The sequence below is a fragment of the Dermacentor andersoni genome, chromosome 4 (genome assembly GCF_023375885.2).
Source record: "Dermacentor andersoni chromosome 4, qqDerAnde1_hic_scaffold, whole genome shotgun sequence".
NCBI classification, from domain to species: Eukaryota; Metazoa; Arthropoda; class Arachnida; order Ixodida; family Ixodidae; genus Dermacentor; species Dermacentor andersoni.
In genome coordinates this window covers 120,166,531-120,190,909 of record NC_092817.1, presented here as the reverse complement: position 1 = coordinate 120,190,909, position 24,379 = coordinate 120,166,531, and the positions used below count along the sequence as shown (strand labels likewise).

The 24,379-nt window shown below is 45.1% G+C and overlaps 1 protein-coding gene across 9 annotated transcripts in view; it reads left to right on the top strand.

The window, feature by feature from the left end:
* The window catches only part of LOC126537545 (DNA damage-regulated autophagy modulator protein 1-like), a 106,544-nt gene that overhangs the window by 54,887 nt on the left and 27,278 nt on the right, over nt 1-24,379 (top strand). Inside the window, exon 1 of one of the 9 annotated variants that reach the window (XM_050184645.3) lies at nt 8,380-8,453. The exons of 3 other annotated variants lie outside the window; for them this stretch is intronic. In XM_050184645.3, coding sequence (XP_050040602.1) covers nt 8,439-8,453 — 15 coding nt within the window. In that variant the 5' untranslated portion in view covers nt 8,380-8,438. Of the gene's footprint in view, nt 1-8,379; nt 8,454-8,491; nt 8,586-18,337; nt 18,634-23,400; nt 23,672-24,379 lie in introns of those variants that run through there. 5 more of the 9 variants (XM_055074353.2, XM_050184649.3, XM_050184648.3 and 2 more) reach the window with 5 other exon arrangements.

The window sequence follows — 24,379 nt, the reverse complement described above, 5'->3', positions numbered from 1 at the left end:
TACACGGCACAAAGATAGAACATTATTACGCTGCGGGCTATAATAAAGCTTCAGTGATAGCACCTGAATGATTGAGCTTTTGCCTTTATGTGTTGGTATATCTGTGGATAAATTATATATGACATATTCGATGGGCATCCTTGAAACTTCACTGAGATACTCTGACAGATTTTGCCCTTTCGATATTGTCAGCGCTGATGCCCTTATCGCGCATGGTGACAGCTTCTTCTTTATCAGTGATCTCGCCTCTCCCGTACAGAGTCTACGATGCACATGTTCTTATTCCCCTGTCGCGTCCTTTCTGTTAATGTCAGCCTCACTTGCGCACTGCGACGGGAACTACAATGGGCGCCCCGTGAGCCACTTGTATTATATTAGTGCTCGCGCTAACGTCAGTTTTAGCGTGGGACATTGACAGGCTCTGTGCCAGTATGGCTACTTTTTTTTGCATCGACAGTTTATATTTTATTTAATGGCCACCGTTTTGACACGATGATAATCTTGCTGCTGTTGCTTCGGTTTGCAGTGCATGCTGTCAGACATAATGTCTTAAGAAGCAGTTTGTTAATTTTCTGCCAATATTATTTTCACCTTGATTGGTCTCGAAGCATAGTTCAATTATTAATATACGCTGCTCATGTCCATGTTTGCACGACCCAAGTAACATGCCTGCAGGTGCATGAGACGCTTCAGAAAGCTGCTACTCCCGTTACACTTTGCATCCGCAATGAGGGCCTCGAAAGTTCATCCGAGAAATGTACACCAGTATAGCGTTTGCGTGTAAGTCGGTGACTTCGTACAATTCAATGTATACTGTGTACAGTATACTAATCAGTCGGTAAGGAATACCGTATGCCAGGCCACAATAATATTTAGGCGTTATAATTCATAATGACCTCTTATGGAGCTCTCCTTGTGGGACCGGAAAAAGCGGTTGAGATGTATCTGTCGCTTTTTTAAGTTGTTAGCCGGAAAGAGCTATGGAATGCCCTTGAGCTCTGTGCTTGAATTGTATGTTTTCATTGGTTCTTTTAAGACACAGCTTGGCAGGACTGACGAGATCAAGTGAATTATTCCCACGTACGATGCAAGGTATTCAGTCACAGGTCTCCAGATCTTCAGGTCTCCAGATCTTCCTAGGCGTTCCGAGAAGTGTGCCAACAGTGGCCACTATCACACTTGGCGAGGCCATCTGATCAAGATTCCTATTGCAGTTGAAACGTTAAGAGTACACATAAAGCTCCTTGACCGAACTCCGGACTCCTTGCCACAATCTAGTTTCTTTCTACCTGTGGACAAGCCATGTGCCACATTCTGCCGAACAGTATCAGCGCATTTGGAGTCGTTATAGACTCATTACCAACCTGCTTCACGCCTATTGCGAGACTTTGGACTGGTGCCTCGGTAAGCCCCCAGATCACTTTCAAACAACGGGTTTGTCGATCGCTGGCTCTTAAGCAGCTTCTCTTATTCCTCCAACATGAAAAGCACGGACACGCACAAATGCACCAGTTGCTCCGTCTTGCCGAAGCGCATGCTGTCGTCATTCCAGCAAAGTCATCGTGTTGAAAACCTCTCACTTGACAACATTGGCGGTAGCCTGAACTTGCAGCCCTTGGTGTCGCACCATATTTTAGGGATTGCGAACAATGGTACAAAAGTGGTCGATCTCAGAGACTCTAACGCGGCGCTCCAGAGTCCTGCGGTACGATCCGCATGAACAGCAGGTGTTTGACATTACAGAAATGATACACCACCTAACTGAGAAGGGGCAGCAACTGAGTGATCCGCGGATATCAAGTCACTGTGGCATTATTTGCAGAGAACGTGCAGATGAAGCTGCACCTTTAGCCCATGCGGATAATTAATTTAAAATTGTGTTTTACGTGCCAAAACCACTTTCTGATTATGAGGCACGCCGTAGCGGAGGACTCCGGAAATTTCGACCACCTGGGGTTCTTTAACGTGCACCTAAATCTAAGTACACGGGTGTTTTCGCATTTCGCCCCCGACGAAATGCGGCCGCCGTGGCCGGGATTCGATCCCGCGACCTCGTGCTCAGCAGCCCAACACCATAACCTACTGAGCAACCACGGCGGGTCATGCGGATAAGCGTCACGTATACATTCGGCTATCTAGAATTAACGCTGAAATAAAGTTCCGCATATTTCCACTTCAGTGCTCCGTATATGAGAGGAATGAACTGAAATTAAGGGGTGTCCGACTATATTTCCTGAATCACGCCTTAATACTTCATTTTCCATCAAGACGCCTCCGAAGGCATTCGAACCTGTTGTCTAGTCTGTGGTGGGGCATGGTATTCAACAATGCCTTAGGGATGTCCGACACCGCAATTCGTCACCACTGTGGTGACGGGGAAACCGCATTCCCTTTCTGTGCCACTATACCAACAGTACCATGTGCAAAGAAGACCCCTCTGCATCGGGCTCAGCAAGCCTCTATCGTAAGAAACGCTTCTACAGCGTCGACGGGGCTCAACTTCACATCATAAGGTCGTACAAACATTACTGCGCTTTTTATGATATCCATCAGCCTGTATGAACGACTGTAATTGGTGCACCCTTGTTGTTTCTTTCTGTCTTTTTATTTATTTATCTTCCTGTCGTCTTTCTAACCCATTTCCTCCCACCTCAGAGCACCGTAGTGAACGGGAAATTCTAAACTCTCGTCTGTTTTCTCTCTGCACTTCCTCTCATTATCTGCTTTAATTTATGTTGCTTCAACCTAATTCAGTATAACGCAACAAGCGCATAATTCAACAAAGATTTGCGCAAGTGCTCTTGGCATTCCTCTAAACATATCTGATGCTTTCTCTAGTGCATGTACTACAGAACGTGAGGACCTCTGCTATTATTACGTCGAACGAGACCGTAAAGGTAACTGTACGGATGTGAACAGATTTTCTTCTTGTTTCGAGGATACGCACACACCGTTTAAGCCGGTGCTGCTGCACAGGCCGAGTTTATGTAAATGGAGCACATCTCGTGAGTCTTTTTAGCGTCCCGCATTCATGTAAATAGGGATGACGCGCTAGGAAGACGCGTCGCCTTAAAGATCCAGCCGGATGTTTCTTAAGTGGGTGAAGTCACCTCCTGCGGGTTCATATGAGCGGCAAACGCATTGCATCGAGGGGAAGATAGCGAAAGCGGGACGCCTGGGCACGTATTAGAAAAAAACTTCATACGCTAGAATTGTTTGTCAAGGCAAATTCTTTCGAATCCTAGATACTCGATATACAATGGCGATATAGTTAGAGAAGGCGTGTGACTAATAGAAAATATCACTTACGAACGAGAAGCTTTGTGAATTCGGCCTCTGGGATTTGTGCTCTCCAGCACTCAGAGGCGAGAAGCGTTCGATCAAAAAAAAAAGCAACAGACATGAGAACGCTTCTGAAATCGTCGCACGAAGGTTGGTTGATACGTTGCACGTAAACTCGGCTACAGTCTCTTAAAAATTTTAGCGCCAACAAACGACTCTTCGGAAGAACAGACGGTGAATTCTTTTTGGGATCTAGTCTGATGGCACAGCACGGAAAACTCCTGTGAAGTAACACATCGTATAAGTTACTTTTCTTACTTTTCGCATGGATTGAGTCATTTACGTCAATATATATATATATATATATATATATATATATATATATATTACGTATCGGAGTCATCCTGGCCTATAGTGTGGAGTTATATAATATGAAACTGATGTTTCCTGGTCGCAATTTGTCATTTCCTTTAGCTGTTTTAGTTAGCTCTGGTTGAAAGCGCCTGCTCCCGATTTGATCATCTTGGGCGCGAAAAAACAAATGGTGCTTTTCCTTATTGCGTGCAGGCGACAAGGACATGCGTACCTCTGTTGCCGGGGCCTGCGCGTCATAGAGTGGTACCTCGCGATTATGGAAACACTTTCACGCTAGTTTGCTCGAGATGCGATGAACAATAACGGCTCGCTTGCATAAACAGACATGATTATACTTTTCGTTACAAAAGAGCATGAGACCTGACCTTCTCGTGCACGTACACCTTATTTGGTAGAGCCACTGTGATATTCAATAAACTTCTGTGGTTTTAAAGATGCAGGACAAGCGAAAGGATAATTTCCTGCATTGCTGCTTGCAGCGCGCACAACGGATCGCACGTGAACTAATTGTTTAAGAATAAGAGCACTTATCCGAAAATTAATTTAGTCATGCATATAATTGTGTTGCTGATCGCATCAATTAAAAAGAAAAATAAAGAAAAAACATGTTTTTAACAAAGTGTTGTTGGTTTGGGCTAACTGCAACCCATGGCAACATATTAAGGGCGAAAGTACACGACAAGGACAAAGCAAGCACCAGGGGGACAAGCGCAGATTTCTATCTATCTTTTGAGGATCATGACAGATATATGATAACAAAAGAAGCATGAAACATCAGTTACAAGAAACATGCGTTTCTTCCCTTTTCTTTTTTTCCAACGCGGACTGCATTGCACATGTGTTCTGGACCATGTACATGGATTGTGAACTAGTTTTTTGGGCCAAGACTGGCTGGGTCATTTTTTTTTTTCGGGGGGGGGGGGGGGAGGGTATTTACTGGCTGAAACTCGTTTTCGGGTGCTTTTGTGTTGTTTGGTATCCCTAGAGTGTTCATCTTTTTAATGCACGTCGAAGCAGAGGAATAGCTGGGCCTCTACGAGGCGCCACAACATATTTACGCACATTTTATGAAAAAATAAAAAAAAGGAACAGGTTCTTTGTTTCCTCATCAACGAAAGAGCTATGATTTTCTAATGTCACCTCTTGTGAGCCATGTAGCACAGAGAAAGATCGCATTTTGCTTGTTCCGCGGGTTCTGCTTGGATGCTGACATGTCTTTCTTGTATCTGGTTTTTCATGCTTCTTTTGTAACTATGTGTACCGTGCGTTATCCTGAAAAAATGGGGTAGTTGAATGTCGCGCTCGTCCTGTCGCTTTCTTTGCCTTTATTTTTTACTTGCGCTGGAAATATGTCACATGTTTTATGAAAACAGGTGAAACTGTCATCAAGTAATGTTCATGAAAGAAAATTTAGTGAAGAAACCTCACAGGCCTTGCTTGGCGTATAAACGCAAGGGAGTACCAGGAAAGACTGTAAAGTATGGCAAATCGATGAAAATGAGGAAGCTATGCACCCAGCAGGAATTTTTGCAACCGACTGTAATAAATCCATTGCCGTTTCCCAGATTATACTTGGTGGTGTTCCTGGTTCATCGTATGACGACACTACGACAATGTTCACTTTCACTTTCACACACGTTCACTGCTCAGCAATCTTTTTTGTGAGTCCATATTTTTTAGTCTCCAATGTTTACTTTCATGGATACAAGCAGGAATCGAAGGCATATATCAAAAGAAATTTTGATCGGGGCCACATTTGTGCTCGTAAATTAAGCGCACACGTGTGGCGCCAGTGATAGTCCATGATTTGATGGCCCTGGTATATGAATGCGTGGTATTTGCCTGACCATTATTTCACCTCTTTGCCAGAAATATAAATCATTATCTAACATTCTGAGTTTATGTGGCTACTTTGTTGTACACCACTAAATAAATTTCCAAGCTTTTAAACCAACATCTCTTGTCATTATGTTTTTGATCAGAAGCAACAATTGTAGCTCTTAATATCAAATACTAACGCGCTTATCGCCACCACCTCTGCCACAACCACCGCCATTAGCTTATATAATGGTTTAGGCACTTGGGCCGTTAGAAAGCACAACGCATTCACTGGCAAGACGGCAGGCAACGTGCTAGACTTTCACTGCCAGCAAGCATTGCAGATAAGCGTTCAAGCCTGATATCTTGGAAATCCTGATAGGAACAAAAATTTAAATAAATTAATATTATAACGAATATAATAAATAATTGTTAAGTAAATTATAATGGGAATTCTTCAGAGTCACCCTATGTGTTTTAACACGTCTCGTCGTGAAAGTTGGCAGCTCACATGCGATGACGACCGCTGTGAGCTTTGGTACATAACATGGCGGTACACCCTTATCGTTTTCTGGCAGCTAACATGTAGAAGAACAATACGTCTACCTCATAAACCAGTTCTCGCTCCGCCCCGTTTTCCTCCCCTTAGATTGTGTCTACGCATAGGTGCACGTGTAGGGAGAAACATCCTAATTATAGCCGGCTGACATTGGCTAGGACGAGTAACGTTGCCTACTCTAGGCGGACATACATGCTTGCCAAAGCTAGCGGCAGTTGACACTGCACTTGGCAGTGCGAATTGCACTGCACTGATAGTGCAACGCACTTGAAATATCAATTGCTCTTGACAGTGTCAGTTGCACTACACAGACAGTGAAGTATCAAGTGCAAGTGCAGTGCCAGTGCGAGTGTATTGCAAGTGAAATTGCAATGCACGTGCAGTTACTTTGTTAATGCAATTCTAGTTGCAGAGCAAGTGCAATGGCCACTGCTACTGCACTTGACAAGTGGCGCTCGCTCCGCTTTTTAAGTACCGTAGAGTCTGAGGAGAGAGAAAAGAAAAGGCAAGGAAGCTAACAAGTTTACACTTGGTTTGCTGCCCAGGGGGAAAGGGAAGTTGGCAGTAAAGGAAAGAAAGAACGGGATACGGAAAGGAAGAACAGGCGATGACGGGGGAGTGACGCAACTCCACAGCCACTACGTCACCATAGCGTGTGCCTCACGTTGGCTACAGCTTAATTCTCCAAAAGTTGTAGATACAGAACGATTCAGCATAAAGGTGGACTGCGCATACACTTGCTTTTACATAAATAAACTGCCGGGACAAAATGGATATCTTGCCTTGGTGATCGACAATCACGCACGTGCTACACCCATAACACTGCAAATTCTCACTCTCTCTCTCATTTGAGAATCAGCGCCTGTGTAATTCGCATTAAATTTGCCCTGTTTTCCGTCATTTCAGCTTACCAACTAGCCCAGATTAGCGAAAATACTATGGAATAAAGAACAGATTATATCGCCACTTCGGTGTGGCACTAGCTCATTCTGGACCCATGTACGCTAGCAGTTCGTCGAAACGCGTATAGGCAGACAACACATCGACACAGCAACATTTCAATCTCCAAAATCAGCATAAAGAAAAGTGCACATAGCATAACACTGCGCTCAATAAAACGTTCTAACACATCAAGCTGCAAACACAGTGACGGCTTTTTCTTGAGCATGGACACTACAGCGACGCAAACAGGAAAGCAGCTTAACTGGCACACCGATAGTTGGAAAGGTGACACGGAGAACAAAAATAGATGTCCCCGTTCTTGTGTGCATCCAGCTACATCTATAGTGGGAGAACCTTATCGGACACATATTTACTCTCATCTCTGATGATTTTGTAAATAACCTGCGTGGAGATCGTTGCACCACTGCTGCTATGCGACAACCCCGTGGCGCAGTGCGCGAGCGCTTGTCAATAATTTCGCGATATCGATGACAACACCGAGCATTATTATCAGCTGTAAAGTGTCGAGTAGCTTATTACTGCAGCATTGGTGCGTCACTGTGAGATCATAGATTCAAAAGCCCCTCTCTCTCTCTCTCTAAAAATGTTTTTGGTCATTGTGGCTAAGTAAAAGTCCTTGAGACTTAATAATACATTCTTTGACCACTTTAGACTACCATGTCGTTCATCTTTACCAATAAAAAAATTAATAGGCCTGAGCAGACGCTATCAAAATCCATGATGCCACGGCGAGCTAGTGCAGGAACGTCAATGCGGTGTCACCACCAATCCTTATTTTTTTCTTTTCTGGCTTAACAAGCCTTCTCTCAAGGTAACAGTGGTCCTTCTGATATTGCAGAAGGGTGATTCAGTGATACAGCTCAGGTTATGTTTAATTTTAGTGTTTTTCTCTTTAAGCTACCGCGTTCTAGCAAATGAAGCTATCCTCCATAATCGTCCAACCATCATTTCGCTTATTTTCCTTGTACACAAGCGCTGTGTAGAGAGCACTGGTTTTTCTCAAGCTTTCCGTATGATTGTGGCGAATATTGTATGGAGTTGTCGTGATGTCCCTATGAAATCCGCTATATTTCCGCGAAGAAAAAGAAAAGCTATGCAGACGTGAAATTGTTCCACCGCATACAGAAACGGGGGGCTTCGGTACAAGATTGCGATTTCAGTCTGCTGACGTACGCCCAGGCGTCGTCGCGTGCACGAGCCCGTGAAAGACTACGAGCTCTGTCCACGTCGAACCGTCGCGGGTGCACAAAGAGAGGCGAGAAGGTGGCGCCGCGCTGTGTATACACACATCGCGACGGAGGGACGTTGACTATGACGCGCTGCGCTAGGTGGACGACGGGCCGTGAATACCTATATAACAATTCTAGAAGCAGCGCTACCACACGCGAGCAGCAGCTCCGCGCCGTTTCACTTCCTCTTACATGGTGTCTGGTTCTTTTCAATGTCACAGCTGCAGGTGAGTAGGCACGACTCGTGTAGGCTCAGTCGAGGCGCTGCACGTTGGCTTAGGTCGTGTGGTATCGTCCGATATTGAGGAGAACACAGATGACAGCGGGCAGGAAACCTATCGGTGGAAGCGTGTCCTTCGGTGAGTGAAAATAGGTTGGTGATATCGGACTGTGTGATTAGGCCCCCGTTGATTAACGCTGCACGGTCGTTTCCATCCACGATTGCTTAGTACCTTTGTATAGTGCTCGACTGTTACTAGCCGTAACACGATGTACTATGTTTCCGAGTTTTTCACTTTATTTTATAGTAATTTACCAACCTTTGTTATCGTCAAGTGTAAATTGTATGTATTCATTGTAAATCACTGCAAACCTGTAAGGTTATACGTATAGCGTCCCATTTCCTGCTACAGCATGTTATAACGACTAGTGCACTTTGCATAAATAAATAAATGGATAAATAAGTACATCCAAAATGGACGTACTGTGATCGTCTTAAATTTTCGCCTAAAAAAGCCTAATGCATCGCTTGCCACGTACATTATCACTATTTGTGTAGGCGTCACTGCAGTGCCAAAAATAGCCTGTCCTTTATATCTGTACCCATGAGTCTCTTCTAAATTAGTTATCTGCCCGTTCGCATGCACATGAGTGGAGCGTAAAAACCAAGGATGAGCCAGTTGCGAAAACGAATCCATTAGTGAATGCAGCTTCCGAATGACGAGCAGTTCTCACGAACCGAAGTTTTTGTGAGCTCGGATAAAGCGGCGCGTCAGAAATACTATAGCATGCAGCTTTTGCGACACTCTTCTTTCGGGAAACGTTAAATGCAGGTAGGCATTTTCTCAATGATAAAATTAAGAGTTTTTTTTTTTTCCCCACAAATCCATTCATTTCGGGGCAACACGTGTGAAATAGTTCATGCGTTGACGCGGCTAGTGCGAACACGTGGTGTGTAGACGCGATATCGAATACTTGGGTGATAATTTTTAAGTTTCCTGCAATTTTTAGAAATCTCCTCTGGCGCATAACATAATTCTAGTCCTTGAACTGGATTATTGGGAGAGGCGGACGTTATTTGCACGAGAAATCGAAACTCATGTTCACCTAACTAAAAGCTAACTAATGAACTTCTTACTTAGTTACTTTACGGCCCATATTGCCACTTATGGACTGTAGCCGGGGAGTTTGCAAGGCTTATCAACTTGGAATGAATTGCCAGAATACAAGAACTGGAGTTCTTAATTAAGAGCTGCAGTTAATTTCTTATGATGTGACTAATTAACATCGGACCTCTCGGTTTCCTTTCTTCTCGTTCATTACATAACAAGGGTCTCGAATCTGGCAGCTTTGATACCTTCAGGTAGCATGTGTGGGTTTATTGACCGGTTGCCTTCACGTGAAAAGTTCGCGTAGACGTGACTCCTGCGGAGGAAAGGACGTTCCACATCCGACGTGAAGGCCGTGAGTGGTGGCTCTGGATAATACTCCCAGGGTTAGCTCTAGCCACAAAACATAATTATCCCAGAAAGTGTATGAAAAAACGGCGCCGCGGTAGCTCACTTGGTAAGAGCACCGCACACGTAACGTGAAACGTGGCGGCCACCGGCGGCCAGTTGTGTTTTCATCCACCTTTATTACCATTCGTTTATCATTTCTTTCGTTCAATCAAGAACTCCGAATAATTTCCCCCATGCTGTCATTGGTGTCATTGCTTTCTGGCTTCTTGTGATATGACTAATTAAAATCGGGCTCCCGGTTTCCGTTCATGTTTATATATACAGGGTGTTTAAGCGAACACTTTCCAAATTTTTTAAAAGTTGCCTGTGGCAGAAATCACAGTTCTAGTTCATGAGTTGGTCTACTCGAAGCGGCGGACAATACTTGCACAAAAAATGAAGATGCAAAATCGAATAATTAATAAAAACTCACTAATTAAGTTTTTAACGAATTACGTTATGGTCTATATTGCAATTTACAAATTCTAGCCGTGGCGTTTGCAAAGCGGATCCACTTGGAACGACTTCTCAGGATGAAACCAGTTTCGAGATATCAATTCCCGAACTTTGCGGAGAAATGCATTGGCGTTCCAGTTAATTTCTTAACAGAACGTCGTTTCATGCACGGAAGTACACAAGTAACTGGAACACCAATGCATTTCTCCGCAAAGTTCGGGAATTTATATCTCGAAACTGGTGTCGTCCTGAGAATTCGTTTCAAGTGGACACGCCCTGCGAAGTCCACTGCTAGAATTTGTAAATTTCAATATGGGTCATAAGATAAGTAGCTAAAAGTTAATTAGTAAATTCTTGTTAATTAGTCGATCTTGCATTTCAATTTTTGTGCAAGTAGTGTCCGCCGCTTCGAGCAGACCGGCTCGTCAAATAGAATTGAGCTATCTGCCACAGGTAACGTTTAAAAAATGTTGAAAGTGTTCGCTGAAACTCCCTGTGTATATATATATATATATATATATATACATATATATATATATATATATATATATATATATATATATATATATATATATATATATATATATACTGGTTAGGCTCCCGTTCTCGCATATATGTAATTCCTCGATGAATGAAACGCAACATTGCGCTTTGTGGTCTGCCATACGCTGCTGAAGAACAAATTTGGTTCGCTCTTAAGTTTAGGGTAGCGGGTGTGATCATTGTTTAGCTAGTCCTGCGTTCTTGACTATATCCTCAGGCACCCAGGATTCCCTGCGCAGGAGAAAGTAGCTAACCAGCAGGACGCCCTTATTCTAACGCCCGTTCATTGACGTATGCACGTCATGCATGCCAATGCATGGCGAAACGGCACTGCAGGAGTTGGGTTTCAAGTCGGCAGACACCGCCGCTACACACGTTCCAAAGACCTTGACTGAGCAATGACGTTTGCGTAATTCGAGACCTGTAGCAATTCGGTTTCCCTCCCTGCGTCAGAGTCACGCGGCATCTTTTTCAGAGATCCCTCCTTTTTGTTTATTTGATCCAAATTAAACACCGAGAGGTTCAGTGATCTATTTCCTTAACACCATTTGAAATATAGTTTTACTTCGCGCCAATGTTTGACAGTTTACCCAGTGCAAAAACAGCAGAAGTCGAAATGTGAGATTCACGCGTGTTCGTTTTGGTTATGTTTACTCTGAATCTTAACCTCGTGGGTTCCGTGAAAACCCCCACTGTAGTATTATTCATTTGCCACTCTTAAATAATTGCATGGACTGCACACAATGACTGAGTGATAATGATTAACACAATGTTCGAGACAATGAATGAGCCAAATTTATTGCTGACAATGAAGTCTTTGTCTTCTTGTCTGTTGGCTTTAAAAGGTCACAATTAAACAAAATAAAGCCGCTTGGGTTTCCTTCTCTCGTTCATTGCTGGGACTTAGAGAGCCCATTTATGAATCAATATCTTTTTACTTGCTGGTAGTAAAACAGAAATTAATGTCTACCCACAGCGACACTGGGACTCTAAAGTAGCAGATCGACCCATATAAAAATGTTTCTTCCACACACATTGCCTTATTCCCCACAGTTTCAAACAAATATTTTCTCTTTTGTTACTTTAGATAAATGAGATTTCAAAGTGAGACATGAGGGGCTTAGTTCTTTACTATCATCATCATCATCATCGTCATCATCACCATCATCATTACTGTAGAAAGCAACTACGATCAACCTTAGTGCAGAGGTGCACAACGCAAAATGTGTAGTGCGGCGCTGTCTAGTCTTCTCGGAGCAGCCTTGGTTAGGCATCCTGCAATGTTCTTGATGACGTGTTTTATAGACAAATGTACTACCTTAGATGGTCAGGTTATAGTACTTGGGATCGCGTTTATCTTTCAAAACAGGGAAGGGGGGGGCGGGGGGGGGGGCTCTGGAACGTCACCTTTATCGCACTCTTTGTCCCCTTCAGCAACAAAATGAGCAACCAGTCAGCTAAGCGCCCCAAGATCAAATTCAGCCTTGTGGATTCAGAGACGCCCGCCAAAATCAAACTCAGTGTCAGTGCTTTAAAGTCCCGGTGTCTACCGTCGCGAGGAAACACATATACTGGGTAGCAAAAAAAAAAAAAGACGACTTTGTTTCTTTCACCAAAAGAAACCTTTCGCGTTTGCCTCTGTTCATTCAAGAACACATTGAGATGTTTTGAGCTGATCTGAAACTTGTGTGAAGAATGTAATCAGTATTATCACGCGGGCGTCTGACGTAGAAGGTGTTCATGCTCTTTCACTGATGTCAGGCCGCTCGCTTATGCCCTATTTGGCCCAAACTTCGCCAGATGGTAGCGCATACTTGTAAACAGCGATAGACGAGCGTCCAGGTTGCTTGGAGGCACTGTTTGGGTTTACAAAAAACAGTCAACTAATCTCCACACAGGCGGACTATGCTTCTCTCGAGATTGAATCTACAGCAGCGTACTGTTGTCCGGCGTCAGGCTTTTGACGTCGGTATCGGCTTTCCTGTCTTACGCCGCAGTCCCTCACTACGGCGTGCCTCATAATGAGATCGCGGTTCTGGCACGTAAAACCCCAGAATGTTTATCTGCTTTCCTCTCATACTACCTTCACGGCGCCTCCCTCCCGATTTTCGGTATGGCCATCGAGCATTCACCATCGAACCAGCTGTTCGAAATCGCTTAGCACACGCGACCAGCCGCACCACCAGGAAGTGCAAGTTTGGCACGGCGGCCAGCGTGTCGTTGAAGGTCGAGCATGACAAAGGCACTATTTGCGCATCTTTGAAAACCACGCGCGCACACACACGCACATAAACGTCTTCAAGGTGCAGGTGCCCTCGCCGCCGCGCTGATTTCCTAGTGTAGCGTGAGTGACAATACAAACAAAACAAGAGCAGCGCCGATAGAGGCGGCACAAGCGCCTCTTACTTTCCTCAATTCCGGCGAGAAGTAATGGAACTATCGAGACTTTCGGCAGACGCCGAGGGTCGTTCGAGTTTCCGCGTCTCGTATACAAGAAGCGCTGCCCACGACAACCGCTCGTCGATGACGACGCGCCGCTGTCGACGACGAGCCCGCTTCTTGCTTTCCTTCAAAACAGCCCGGGCTGTTACGAAATACGCGCGCGCGTCGCTCCCTCGAATCGCAGAAAATAGGCCACCGTGGCCTTAAAACACTTGACGCGGCGCGCATGTATACGCGAGGAACGTTGCCGGTGCCGGCGTTCCATGGTCACGGGTAAATTAAGGCACGCGATACAATGCGTGCTCCGCCCGAAGAAGGAAAAGCGCGCGTGCGGAAAGCGTCGACTATATAGGAGAAAGTGCCATGGTCATGGTTTAGCTGGCTAGCCTTCGAGACGAGCGGGTTTACGTACAAACAACAGTAGTACTCTGTGACTTCGCTGAAATGGTACAGGAGGTGCGGGAGCAACGTATGACTATAACTCGGACAATCAAATAGCGGGAACAACAGCTTCTCTGCGAAAGCTTCGTCATGATAGAATGAAACCCAGGGCCTGGAGAAATCCTGTTTGATCGGGAAGAGGCACGATGAAAAGAAAAAAAAAAAACGCTGACCAAGAACTGAAAAACACGTTTAATTAAAAAATGTTTAGGGTGGTTTCGGCTCCATCACGGGAGCCGAGACATCCTATTAATTTTCTCACTTTTTTTTCTTTTTTTTTTGTAGTTCCTGGTGGGCGTTCTCTTTGATTCATCACATCCTAACAGTTTGAGTGCACGCCTGCTTCTCTCAGAGGCAAGTGAACGCTAACCACTAAATCAATGAAACAGGATAAACTACTAGACTAATTCCAAGGGGAACTCTTATCCCAGGTGGTTGGAACAGAGGTACATATGTGCAAGTCTCGCCACAGCCACACGTTTCGTACATGGGACTGTCAGCCGTTCTGTTGAGATGAGAGGCAAGTGACATGTACGCTGCTTGACAGATTGGACATTTGGACACTATGAGAGCAGAGAGATTTAGGCCAACGCTCTCAAAGGAATTGCACGCACAGACGGTTATATCAGGCACTGCCTTCGGGCCCAGATGTAGGCTTTTGTGAACGCTGCATGCTGCCACTAGATTGTGTACGTGGTTTACTTCGTTCGTGCTCCTCTTACTCTTTCTGCCCCCTCACTCCTTCTATCCATGTCGGGTAGCCAACCAGAACTATACCTGTGGTTATCCTCCCTACCTTACTATGCATTTCCTGTCTGTCTCTCTCTCTAACGTTTGCACCGTTCCTCTCCAGCATGTACTCGTTTGAATTATCACGTTAGAAATTTCCTTGCGATGATGACGTGACGCCTTCGTCAGTGATTGCTGAGTAATGAAAGCGCAAACCTTATTGATTCAGCATTCTCTGTCAAGATCCCGGATTGCTTGCTTTAGGAGTGCGATATGTTTCCTTACGGAGCAGTGGGGGCCGTGGTGAAGACATGCTGACTGTCAGCAAAGAAAATGATTTGGTGGGGAGGAAGGCGTGGCCGCTTCTGGCAGCGACCTTGTGTACGCATTGTTGCCGTAGCCTGTAAATACACGCACGCTTCAGTAATTCAGTCCCACGGCAATATCCACTATCTCTTTCACTCCCTTCGAAATGCCCAATTATAAAACCCCGTGTCGGTGATGATGTCGTTGTACTCGGTACATGCATCGTTCCTGTCACCTTTCATTACAGCTGCCTGTGATTTGATCTGATACCAGTCAGGTGATCATGCGCGCTGCGAAACCAAAAAGCTTTCTGTAGCCAGCGCGACGGGCAGGAATATTCACTACAGCGCTTCAATATCCTGTCAGGAAGGGTGCAGTGATCATTTGCCAGAGGTAAGTACTTAAGAACTGCGTGCAATAGTTGGCTTTGTGTCTGGCACCCTACTGTAATGGGAAATCATAAAGGATAACAGGTTTCTTTGTTTTCTTTCTTTTTCTGATTATTTATATTTTCTTTCAGCGTGGTTATTGTTATGTGCGTTTCTTTCCCTACACACTGCTTCAAGTTCACAAGATTATATGTATTTCGTACTTATTTATGCCAAGCACTCGCATTCTTGGAAGCTTCTTAGGCGAGGTTGTACCACATATTCGTCCCGCTACATCGAAACGTTTTCGCCTATCTACCCAACCCTCGTGTGCGCAAGACGCCGGCTGCTTAACTTAATGAATTTTTAATTGGCGACATTATTCTGCCTTTCTTTAAAAGAGAACCCTTGGTTGCGTGGCTTAACTTGTTATCGAGATAGTTTGATAACATCGTCGAAATTTTCTAAAAGAGGTGAATCGTGTTCTCGAGGCATCCAAAAGTGTAAACGCACTGCTTCATACCAATCGTGTTAAAAACCTTGGAGGAATTCGTTTAAAGGTTAGCATTGTGAAACATAGTTCCAGCGCACATTTGGACAAGGACGAGGAGAGAAAGACAACACGAACGCCGGTGGAACTATGTTTCATAATGCTAATCTTAACCAACTAGCCCAGCTGTCCATACTTATCGTTTAAAGGTTCAGAATCCTTTGAGTCAATTCACCGCTTACGGTGTTTTGGTCGCTGTAGTGGAGGCCCTTCGTAACTAGTAATTTTATTATTTCTCTCTTTGTTTGAAGCTCCGCTCTTTCTAGCCTCCTATCGACAATTCCTCAGTGCCTGGAATATATTTGCTGTAAAATACGCTATACTTTTCCACTTTCGGGTGATGCGCGATGTGAGGCCCGCATTAGCCCAAACCTTACGAAGGGCGATGGTATCCCTTCGCGACAGTTCAGGCGGCGCTGCGGGTCTGTGTATGCCGGAAACTAAGTATTGTGCTCCGCTTTGTATGTCAGTTAACATTTTTGAATAATAATGGCTATATCACTCATTGTCTGAGGTCCAACTTGCAGGCGAAATGGGCGTTTGCATCTCAGTGCTTTTAGAATGCCTCGCTGCCACAGCGCAGATTGCGCACGTCAATAATTCTTCAATCGCCGCCTTCTCTTTCCGTCATGATTTTATTTTCTTCTGATACCTAACTTCTGTCACCACTGGCGTATTCCCTCAAGCGTCATAGCGCAAGATATCTACACCTGCAGTCGAGCGCTATAACATTTACGAGTGGTTCTTTGGGAGGTCACCTGAAGTTCCATTGTCCTACTCATACCCCCCTGAGGTCATTTCACTGCGGCAGATAAACGTCCCGAAAGAAGAAAAAAAAATAAGAGATATGGAAAGACAAGAACTTCAAGACAAGGGCTCCACTGTGCAAATAAATTATCTTTCAGAGGTTCACGTATTGCGCGCTTTCAACCTCGGTCGCCCTAGCACGCTAACACTGCGCTGCTGCTATGTGAGAGCCATAAATATACATTAAGAAGGAAGAATCGCGTTTGACGTTGACGCGTATTTTTCGATAAAGTAGCTTTACCATTAAATGCCAAACCGATTACCTCGCCTGATGTTAGCATGGATCCAGGCTGTTTGTGATGCACTGTGCAACTGAACCTGGATGCCTAACGCACCCACTTTGTGGTGACAACTGAAGTTGCCCTAAATTGGTACGGATGCGAATTTTAGGTTCAAAGGGAGGATCGCGCCTTCTACAAAAGCGGAGTATCACGCAATGTGAACCGTTGCCCTAAGATGACAATTAGTTGGCTACCAAACCACGTTTTTATGCCTTATTGTTTTATGTTTATCAAGTCATTCCTTTACCTCTATCGGACCTGTGCAAACAAATTCATGAACAATGTGATTTCCTTTGCTAGGTGCCTTCGCCGTCAAAACCTCTATTACGAAAGCGTTAGCTACGAAGGCGAACACCACCGCCGTGTGGGTCTCTACGACGAAATAAACCTCACTGGCCACCCAGTGGAGCGAAGGCAACACAGCGAAACTAAACCGAACAATGGATCATCTGAAAATCTCGTGCAGAAATAGTTACGCGCGAAAACCACGTTTACAAAGCTGCTGCAAGTTTCGAGTGGCGGGTGACGTGCTATCGGTGCAGTTTTATTATTTACCGCATGCAGTATCGGTCACATGCATGGCTAACGTCGAGCAGCAGCACCCCAAATCCGTTTCTTTCCTTTTTTTTCTAAATAATTAGAAATGGTCTAGGCCTGCTGGAGGTCCTTTTTTATCACCATCTTAATTCAGCCTTGTTATTAGGGCAAAACGGGAAAGAAATCGTGCCTTGCCCTTGAATCAACAATCAGCCAGCCGTGCTCTTGGGTTCCCATGACCCGCTATTTCAGATCCCGCTATGAAATGCGGACACCCATTATTCCGTGGAAACTGCGCGGCACAATTAGGGCCGAGTTCACCGTCGCCAAGACCGGAGAGATAACCAGGTAGTTGTGCGCATGCGAACGTTTTTTTTTCGGCTGGCTTGATCGCAGTGTTGTGCGACAAACACTTGTCTGACCGTGGCGTGCGCAAATCCAGCGTTCCGTGCGTCCATGTGTGCGGTAAAACGCCTCGACAGAGACTAAGCGCCGACGCGGGTCGATTTTGCCCCGCCAACGGACGCGCCCTGCGGCAAAGCGGGTGCGTGTGATAGTCATCGCGCCTTTAAATCTCCGTCGCAACGACCAAGCTTTCCCGCTCGCTCGCAAGGACGTTACCACTGAGCGACTATAAAGTTTTCTCTCTCTCTCTCTCTCTCCATCGAGTTCTGTTCGTCTGCGTTTTTCGAAGTCTGCGCGTGCAATAGCATCGCGCTCTCAGTCTAAACGCATACGTAGCGTGACGATGGACGGTCCTTGCGTCATGCTTACGTAAGCGCAACGTCATAGGGGAGCTGCCCCTGTCCGGCGGCCGCACGGTGGAATAATCGAAGGCCTGGTGATGGCTCTGGCTCGAGTTGCTCGCGCGATCTACAGGCAATGGGCGTTTTTTTTTTTCCAGACGCTTATCTTCCGGAAGTACACCGTGCCTCGGGAAGGTTATCTGACAGAACGTGAGCACTTCCGAATTGAGTGATCGGAATTAGCAATGGGCGCAACCACTGCTTTGCGCACGGATAATGAATAATGGACGTAGCTGGAGGCTTCGCAGGGAAAAACAAAAGAGAACGATGTAGATCTCACCGAAGGCATAAAGGTAGCAGACGCTCTTCGGCAGGTTCAGTCCGACCCGACCCGCCGCGCTCCTTTGTGCAGAGACGTCTGAGAGAACTTCAATTTCTTCGAACTGCATCAGTTTTCGGACGCAGTACATTTTGAGCGAGTGAGTGAGTGAAATATTTCATTACAACTAATCATATATCCGGAATGAGGGGAACTTCGTGCTGGCATCGAAATAGTTGCGGCGGTAAAGGCTGTCCCAACGCACTCTTGACCGGTATCGAAGCACTAGCCTGTTGTACATATATGAGGGAAATGCGTAGGAATTTCAAGCTTCTGAATGGATCAGCCTACGTATGCGATGTTTCTAGCTGAAATTGCTTGCTCATCACATTGGTCTTTAACGATTGTACTCTCTATAATAAAAATAAATGACTGAATTAAAAGTTCGCAAATGTCGCTCCTATAGCAAATTGTTCTGGTAGCCAATGAGGCATCACATTCTTCTACGTCCCTTTGCTGATACAGCACACTGCTTGAGGCCTAACCACTCTGTGTAGCACACCGAGCAAGCAATTACAGGGCAAGGGTAAAAAATAACTTACTCTTTCACTGATCATTTCACTTTTCACTTGGTATGTCATTTGCGTATCGCACCGCTCTCTATAGGTGAGCCTTCAATCCACGTGTCGAATTTGCTTTTGGTGATCAGGATGGTGCTTGGCCTAAAAATTTGCGCAACTGCTAATGTGAGGCCCACAAGCCAAGTAGCCAAGCTTACAGTTCCGTTCTCAAAATGTTTCAGCCAGAGAAGAAGCGCGACGTAGATTCGGCGTGATAGTGTCCGAGATTCCTGTTCGCAAGATGCAAAAGAAGGGAAGGGAGTCAGGCGAGCTTCATGGGCGGAGAAAGCAAACTGCACGCGACGAAAGCAACGTTTTCGGTTTGGCTACGGCTCTTTGCACGAACCACGAGGTCGTGAATTCGAGCATGCGCGCAGAACAGGAAACCAGCCAGGAAATCATTATTATTTACACCTATACTAATGCCTTCAACAGTACTGCGTGCTGTAATGCCTTCGCCCGAAAGTAGGTGTGCGAATAGATAATAATTTAAAAGAAATAAGAAAAAAAAACACTTATGCGTCTTACGACAGAAACTACATATGTACATACATAATAGTGTAACTAGTGGCGATTCTCCAAGCCACTTTCTTTATCAAAATATATGAGACACCAAAAAAAAGTGGGTAATTTGTACGAACTTCCTATCGGCTTTAGCTTGCCTTGAATATATTGACCACAGCCAAGCACACGCACGAATAACATACGCAGTACTGTAACACAGGCTACTGAAATAAAACATTAAGGGATTTTACAGTGGCTCCCGCGACATGCTGGTATAGCAGGCATTGAATTGGCGGGTTCGTTGGCAAAATCGGCCTATAATGATGCAGGAATTCAACGCACCCGTTTATCACCAATGGACACACAGCTCATAACAAGGGTACTAAACATGGATCTGTGCATGTCAACCTGGTTTAATCAAAATACTTAGGCATCAATTCTTTACGAAGTGGACCCTCAGCTCAAATACCAGCTGGATGCAGAACTTTGCAAACGTACCGAGACACTAATTCATCGACTGCGCCATGGGACAGCATACACCAAACGTTTGCTATATCAAACAAAACGGGCTTCTTCCTCGGCTTGCTCCTGTGACCAAGACGATGAGCATGTTCGCCGCCTACTCCTCGAATGCCCCGTATACACCATGCAATGACGGCAGCTAGAACAAGAGCTGTACAATCCGTTGATCCTCACTGACCTTTCTCACTCGTAAAGTTTGTGGGCCCATGGGCGTCGAAAATAGCACGGCAAAAGCATTGAACGCACTTGAACATGTTAACGAAGACACAGGCATCCTTAACAAGTACTAAATATTGCACTGAATAGTCACACGACGTAACTATAACTTCCTTGTATTATTTGTAACTATTATCGCTTGTGTCTTACGTTTTATACTTTTTTGTATTCCGTGCGTGCATTATTTTAACTCTGTGTAATTCATCTGTTTATATGCTCATCGCAGTCTACATCACGGCTGTTTGTGTGTGTTTGACTTTGTTTACAAACTCCTTGTGGTGCGACTTGCATTTGCCTTTTGTATTTATATATTCATGGGTGTATAGGACTGTGTGCTGTGGATTTCTGGCCCTATGACGCGTTTTCTTTTCATTTGCTTACTACGTATATTAATACTGTTCTTTCAGCTATGTGAAAAGGAGTAGCCGTCACCACTATAAAGTGACTGCATCTCTCTTTTTTTTTAATTTTCACTTTAATAAAAAGAGACATGCAGTCCTACCCAACAGGTTTCCAACGTGTTCTGATATGTTCCAACGTACACAGTAACCAACTTCCCCACATGTTTCCCCACGGATCGAGTGCTTTCAAAGCCCATGGTTTTTCCGCATTAAACAAAATAAACAAAATAATTCTGGCAGCATTACCCTCACGATGAATGTCGACGTTAACACGAATGGCATTAAAGCAATGCAGCAACACATTGTATTGCCACCGCAGACACACGAAGTAGAGCCCTCGCTGCCAACCACAATGCCAAATGATGCCACTACACAGTGCATCTGGTTGTAATCGCATTGAATCCCAGTTGCAGCTCCGTGGTATCCCTAGTATCCCGGCTGCAACTTCGTTTCAATGGCTGTCCATCAAACGGTCGCGCCCGACACGGAGGTGTCTCGTGAATGGGGCACTTATGACCCTTACATATTTAAGGCTATACTACCCGGGCACATTCATTCTGGACGACTGGCGAAGAATGGCCTCATACCAATATCACACGCGCACTGCTGAAGTTGTCTGTTCGGGCACACAGCCAGTGGCGCCTAACGCAGTGATCCAAGCGTGTCTACTAGGTCTGACTGCCGCCAGCAGTAAGTCGTCTATTCGGCTACACAGCTATCATGTACCATGTGCTGTGTCTGTTCGGCAAGCTAGCAGCAAGAGTACACACCTACAGGTTCAAGGTAGTAAACAACTTGGGTCACTCTGTAAAAGAAGTAAGGATACAAACAGACATACCCCATAGTGGGTGAAGGTCTCAAAGAATGCTAATCCCATTACAACGTCGGCGTGATTGTTCACGAAATCTGGCTTACGATGATTCGTACCCACTAGCGCATATATCCGATCAGCTTTCGATCGTTTCCATCAGGGGTGGTATTCTTCTCGGACGAACGGAGAGACTGTTACTTTCGCGAGATTTCACGAGACCAGCACCCGACGCGTTCGGCTTCTGCGGGACACAGCGCTCTGGCACTGTGCGCCAACTGCACGAAGACTGCGCGCCGGAAACGCTGCAGCTCGTAGACGCCGATGCGTCTGGCACTAGGCTCGACAAATCTCGCGAGTTAGCTTTACGTCATGTTTTCGTGCTGCCAGTGCTAAAGCCAGACACGAATGACCCGGCTATAACGCCGTCTCTCTCCACAGAACACGACTCGGGCCCATTTAGCGTAAAGTATCCGTTATCGCCCCCTGGTCCCTAAAGGCTTCCTAATGTGATTTTCTAAATGTCGAAAACATCCAAATTGCGTTTACTGAATTTATTTTGGTAAGGCAACAAAAGCGCAGATGTGGACTAAACAGGGTACACGCTATCGCGTCTGAACTTCTGTGTATTGCCCTCTTATGAACTTGGAACTATAAAAAATCAGAAGCCACTACTCGATTCAGGGCTGTTGATTTAGTTTTGCCACGTTAGAATTCTAACAGCGGCACCTGTTTCCTTTTTGTTTTTATTTCCGTTGTATAATACGTGATATTTAGGAGATGTCGCCGCCTTTAAGCGTCACTCGCTATTCCTTCACTCATAGAGCAAGGTTATACTAAATACGACATTCGTCACTCACAAGCCGGCACAGACCGAAAGAAAAGTAACAATAACGAAAAATTCACTCAGTCAGGTGACGTAAATGCGCGGAAACAGTTCGCCACACAAATCACATCAAAAACAAATCTGTTATGTTAGAGCGTCACCCGCAGGGATGCTCTTTCTTTTCCAGTCGTTTCTTTCACATGGTTTCGATTTTTCTCCACCATAATAAGTACACGGTCATTATCATCATTTTCATAATATTTTGCTTCCACAACAAGACGAAGGGCTCTCCGATCGATCTCCAATTACCCATCTTGCTCGAACTTACCCCATGTTATGCCTGCATATTTCCTAATTTTGTCGCAGCACCTAGTTCTCAGCCGTCCTCGAATGCGCTTCCCTTCCCTTGGCCCCCATTCTGTAAATCTAATTGTCCACCGCTTACCTGCACTAAGCATTACATGGCCTGCCCAGCTCCATTTATTGCTCGTATTCGCAACTATAGAAATGAATATCAGCAGTAACATGTAGTGATACAATACATGTGGTTTTCGCTTGTGGGAGCGATACGAATTGCGTACTATAGATAAGACAGCCGGGAAAACACGGTCTAGATAACACAGCGGAACGAAGCACGGAGGTTGAGTAGAGTTTCCGTAACTGACATTATTTTTATTTCTTGGCACGCAAGGGGCTCACAAGGAACGAGAATAGCGTTCGACTATGACGGCAACGGCAAACGGGCCTCTCTTAAATGCAACAGTGCACTCTTTCTTTGTGCGTTATCGGCGCGGTGTGGCGGATCGCTTTGCACATGTACGAGCCGTAAACCTTATCCTTCCCGGATTCATTCGAATATACAGCCATCATTCGCAACGCGCGTCTCGAATCAACTGCTCAAGAGGTTGGCTCGACCGAGACTGTGCTCATGCTTTTCATATAGGTGCTTGTTTGACGCGGATAAGATTGCGCTGTTCACGCTCGCCCTATCGCCCTGTCGATACTCCCACAGTTCCGTTTCGATAATGCCAGTAGGCAACGTTTGATTGAGTGCTGTCGCCCTTCACTTGGTGGTGGAAGATGCGGCAACGATCACCGGGCACGTAGCAAAGGTGTTCATGCTGTATAGTGATGTTCTCGCTTCAGAAACACATCGTTAGAGAGTCCCCTCTCGGCACGACATACGGCATGACATAAATTCTACTACTATAGATGACTTTTGTGTAGAATTGCGAGCGTGCTGTCTCTTACACAGTTGGTTGAGAGGTTGGGCCACCTGACGTATTCGTGAAAAGCTGCGTTCGTGTAAGTTCCATCTCCATCTTTCTGAACAACGTTTTTCATCTTGCTTACTTGAGTGACGTGGATTCCCAGAGGGAAATGTTGTGTAAATATTTATAACAGTCAGTGCAAGCTGTACACGCGGTACTGTATCGCTTGAGTGGCGCAAAGCTTAGCTAGCATAATAAGACTGCTCCAAGTGTGGAATAAGCGTTATTGTGTGAAAATTTCTCTTAGCGCAATATTTTGCAGAGGCTGCCCAAATTATACTGGCGACGCGGCTTTTGTTTATAACAACTTAAATTTAAGCAGGGATGTACTGATTGTTGATGTTACTAAAAGGCAGGCGTGTGAACACCGACACAAGCATAGGAACGGAAATCGTTTCAGTGGTTCCTTTTGTTCCTGTAGTTATTTCTGGGTTAGCACGGCTGACTTTTTTGCTTTTGTTTTGCTTTCACAGTGTCGCTTGCTCTATTCCAACGTCTTGTTGACTCTGGAGAATACTTGTTGCCCGAAAGAATCTTGTGAGGACTTCGACGTATGCATTAGTTTCATGATCGAATGACTGTGCCCATGAGTACTGGAGGGTTCCGTCATGATGACTTACACCGAGCAATAATATCATTTGGCTACAGCGAGGCTAAGGAAGCAAACGCCAAAGAGGACACGTGTAAAATATTTGTTACCGAGAATCACAGTGTATACTTACGCGTCACAGTTTGTGACGGC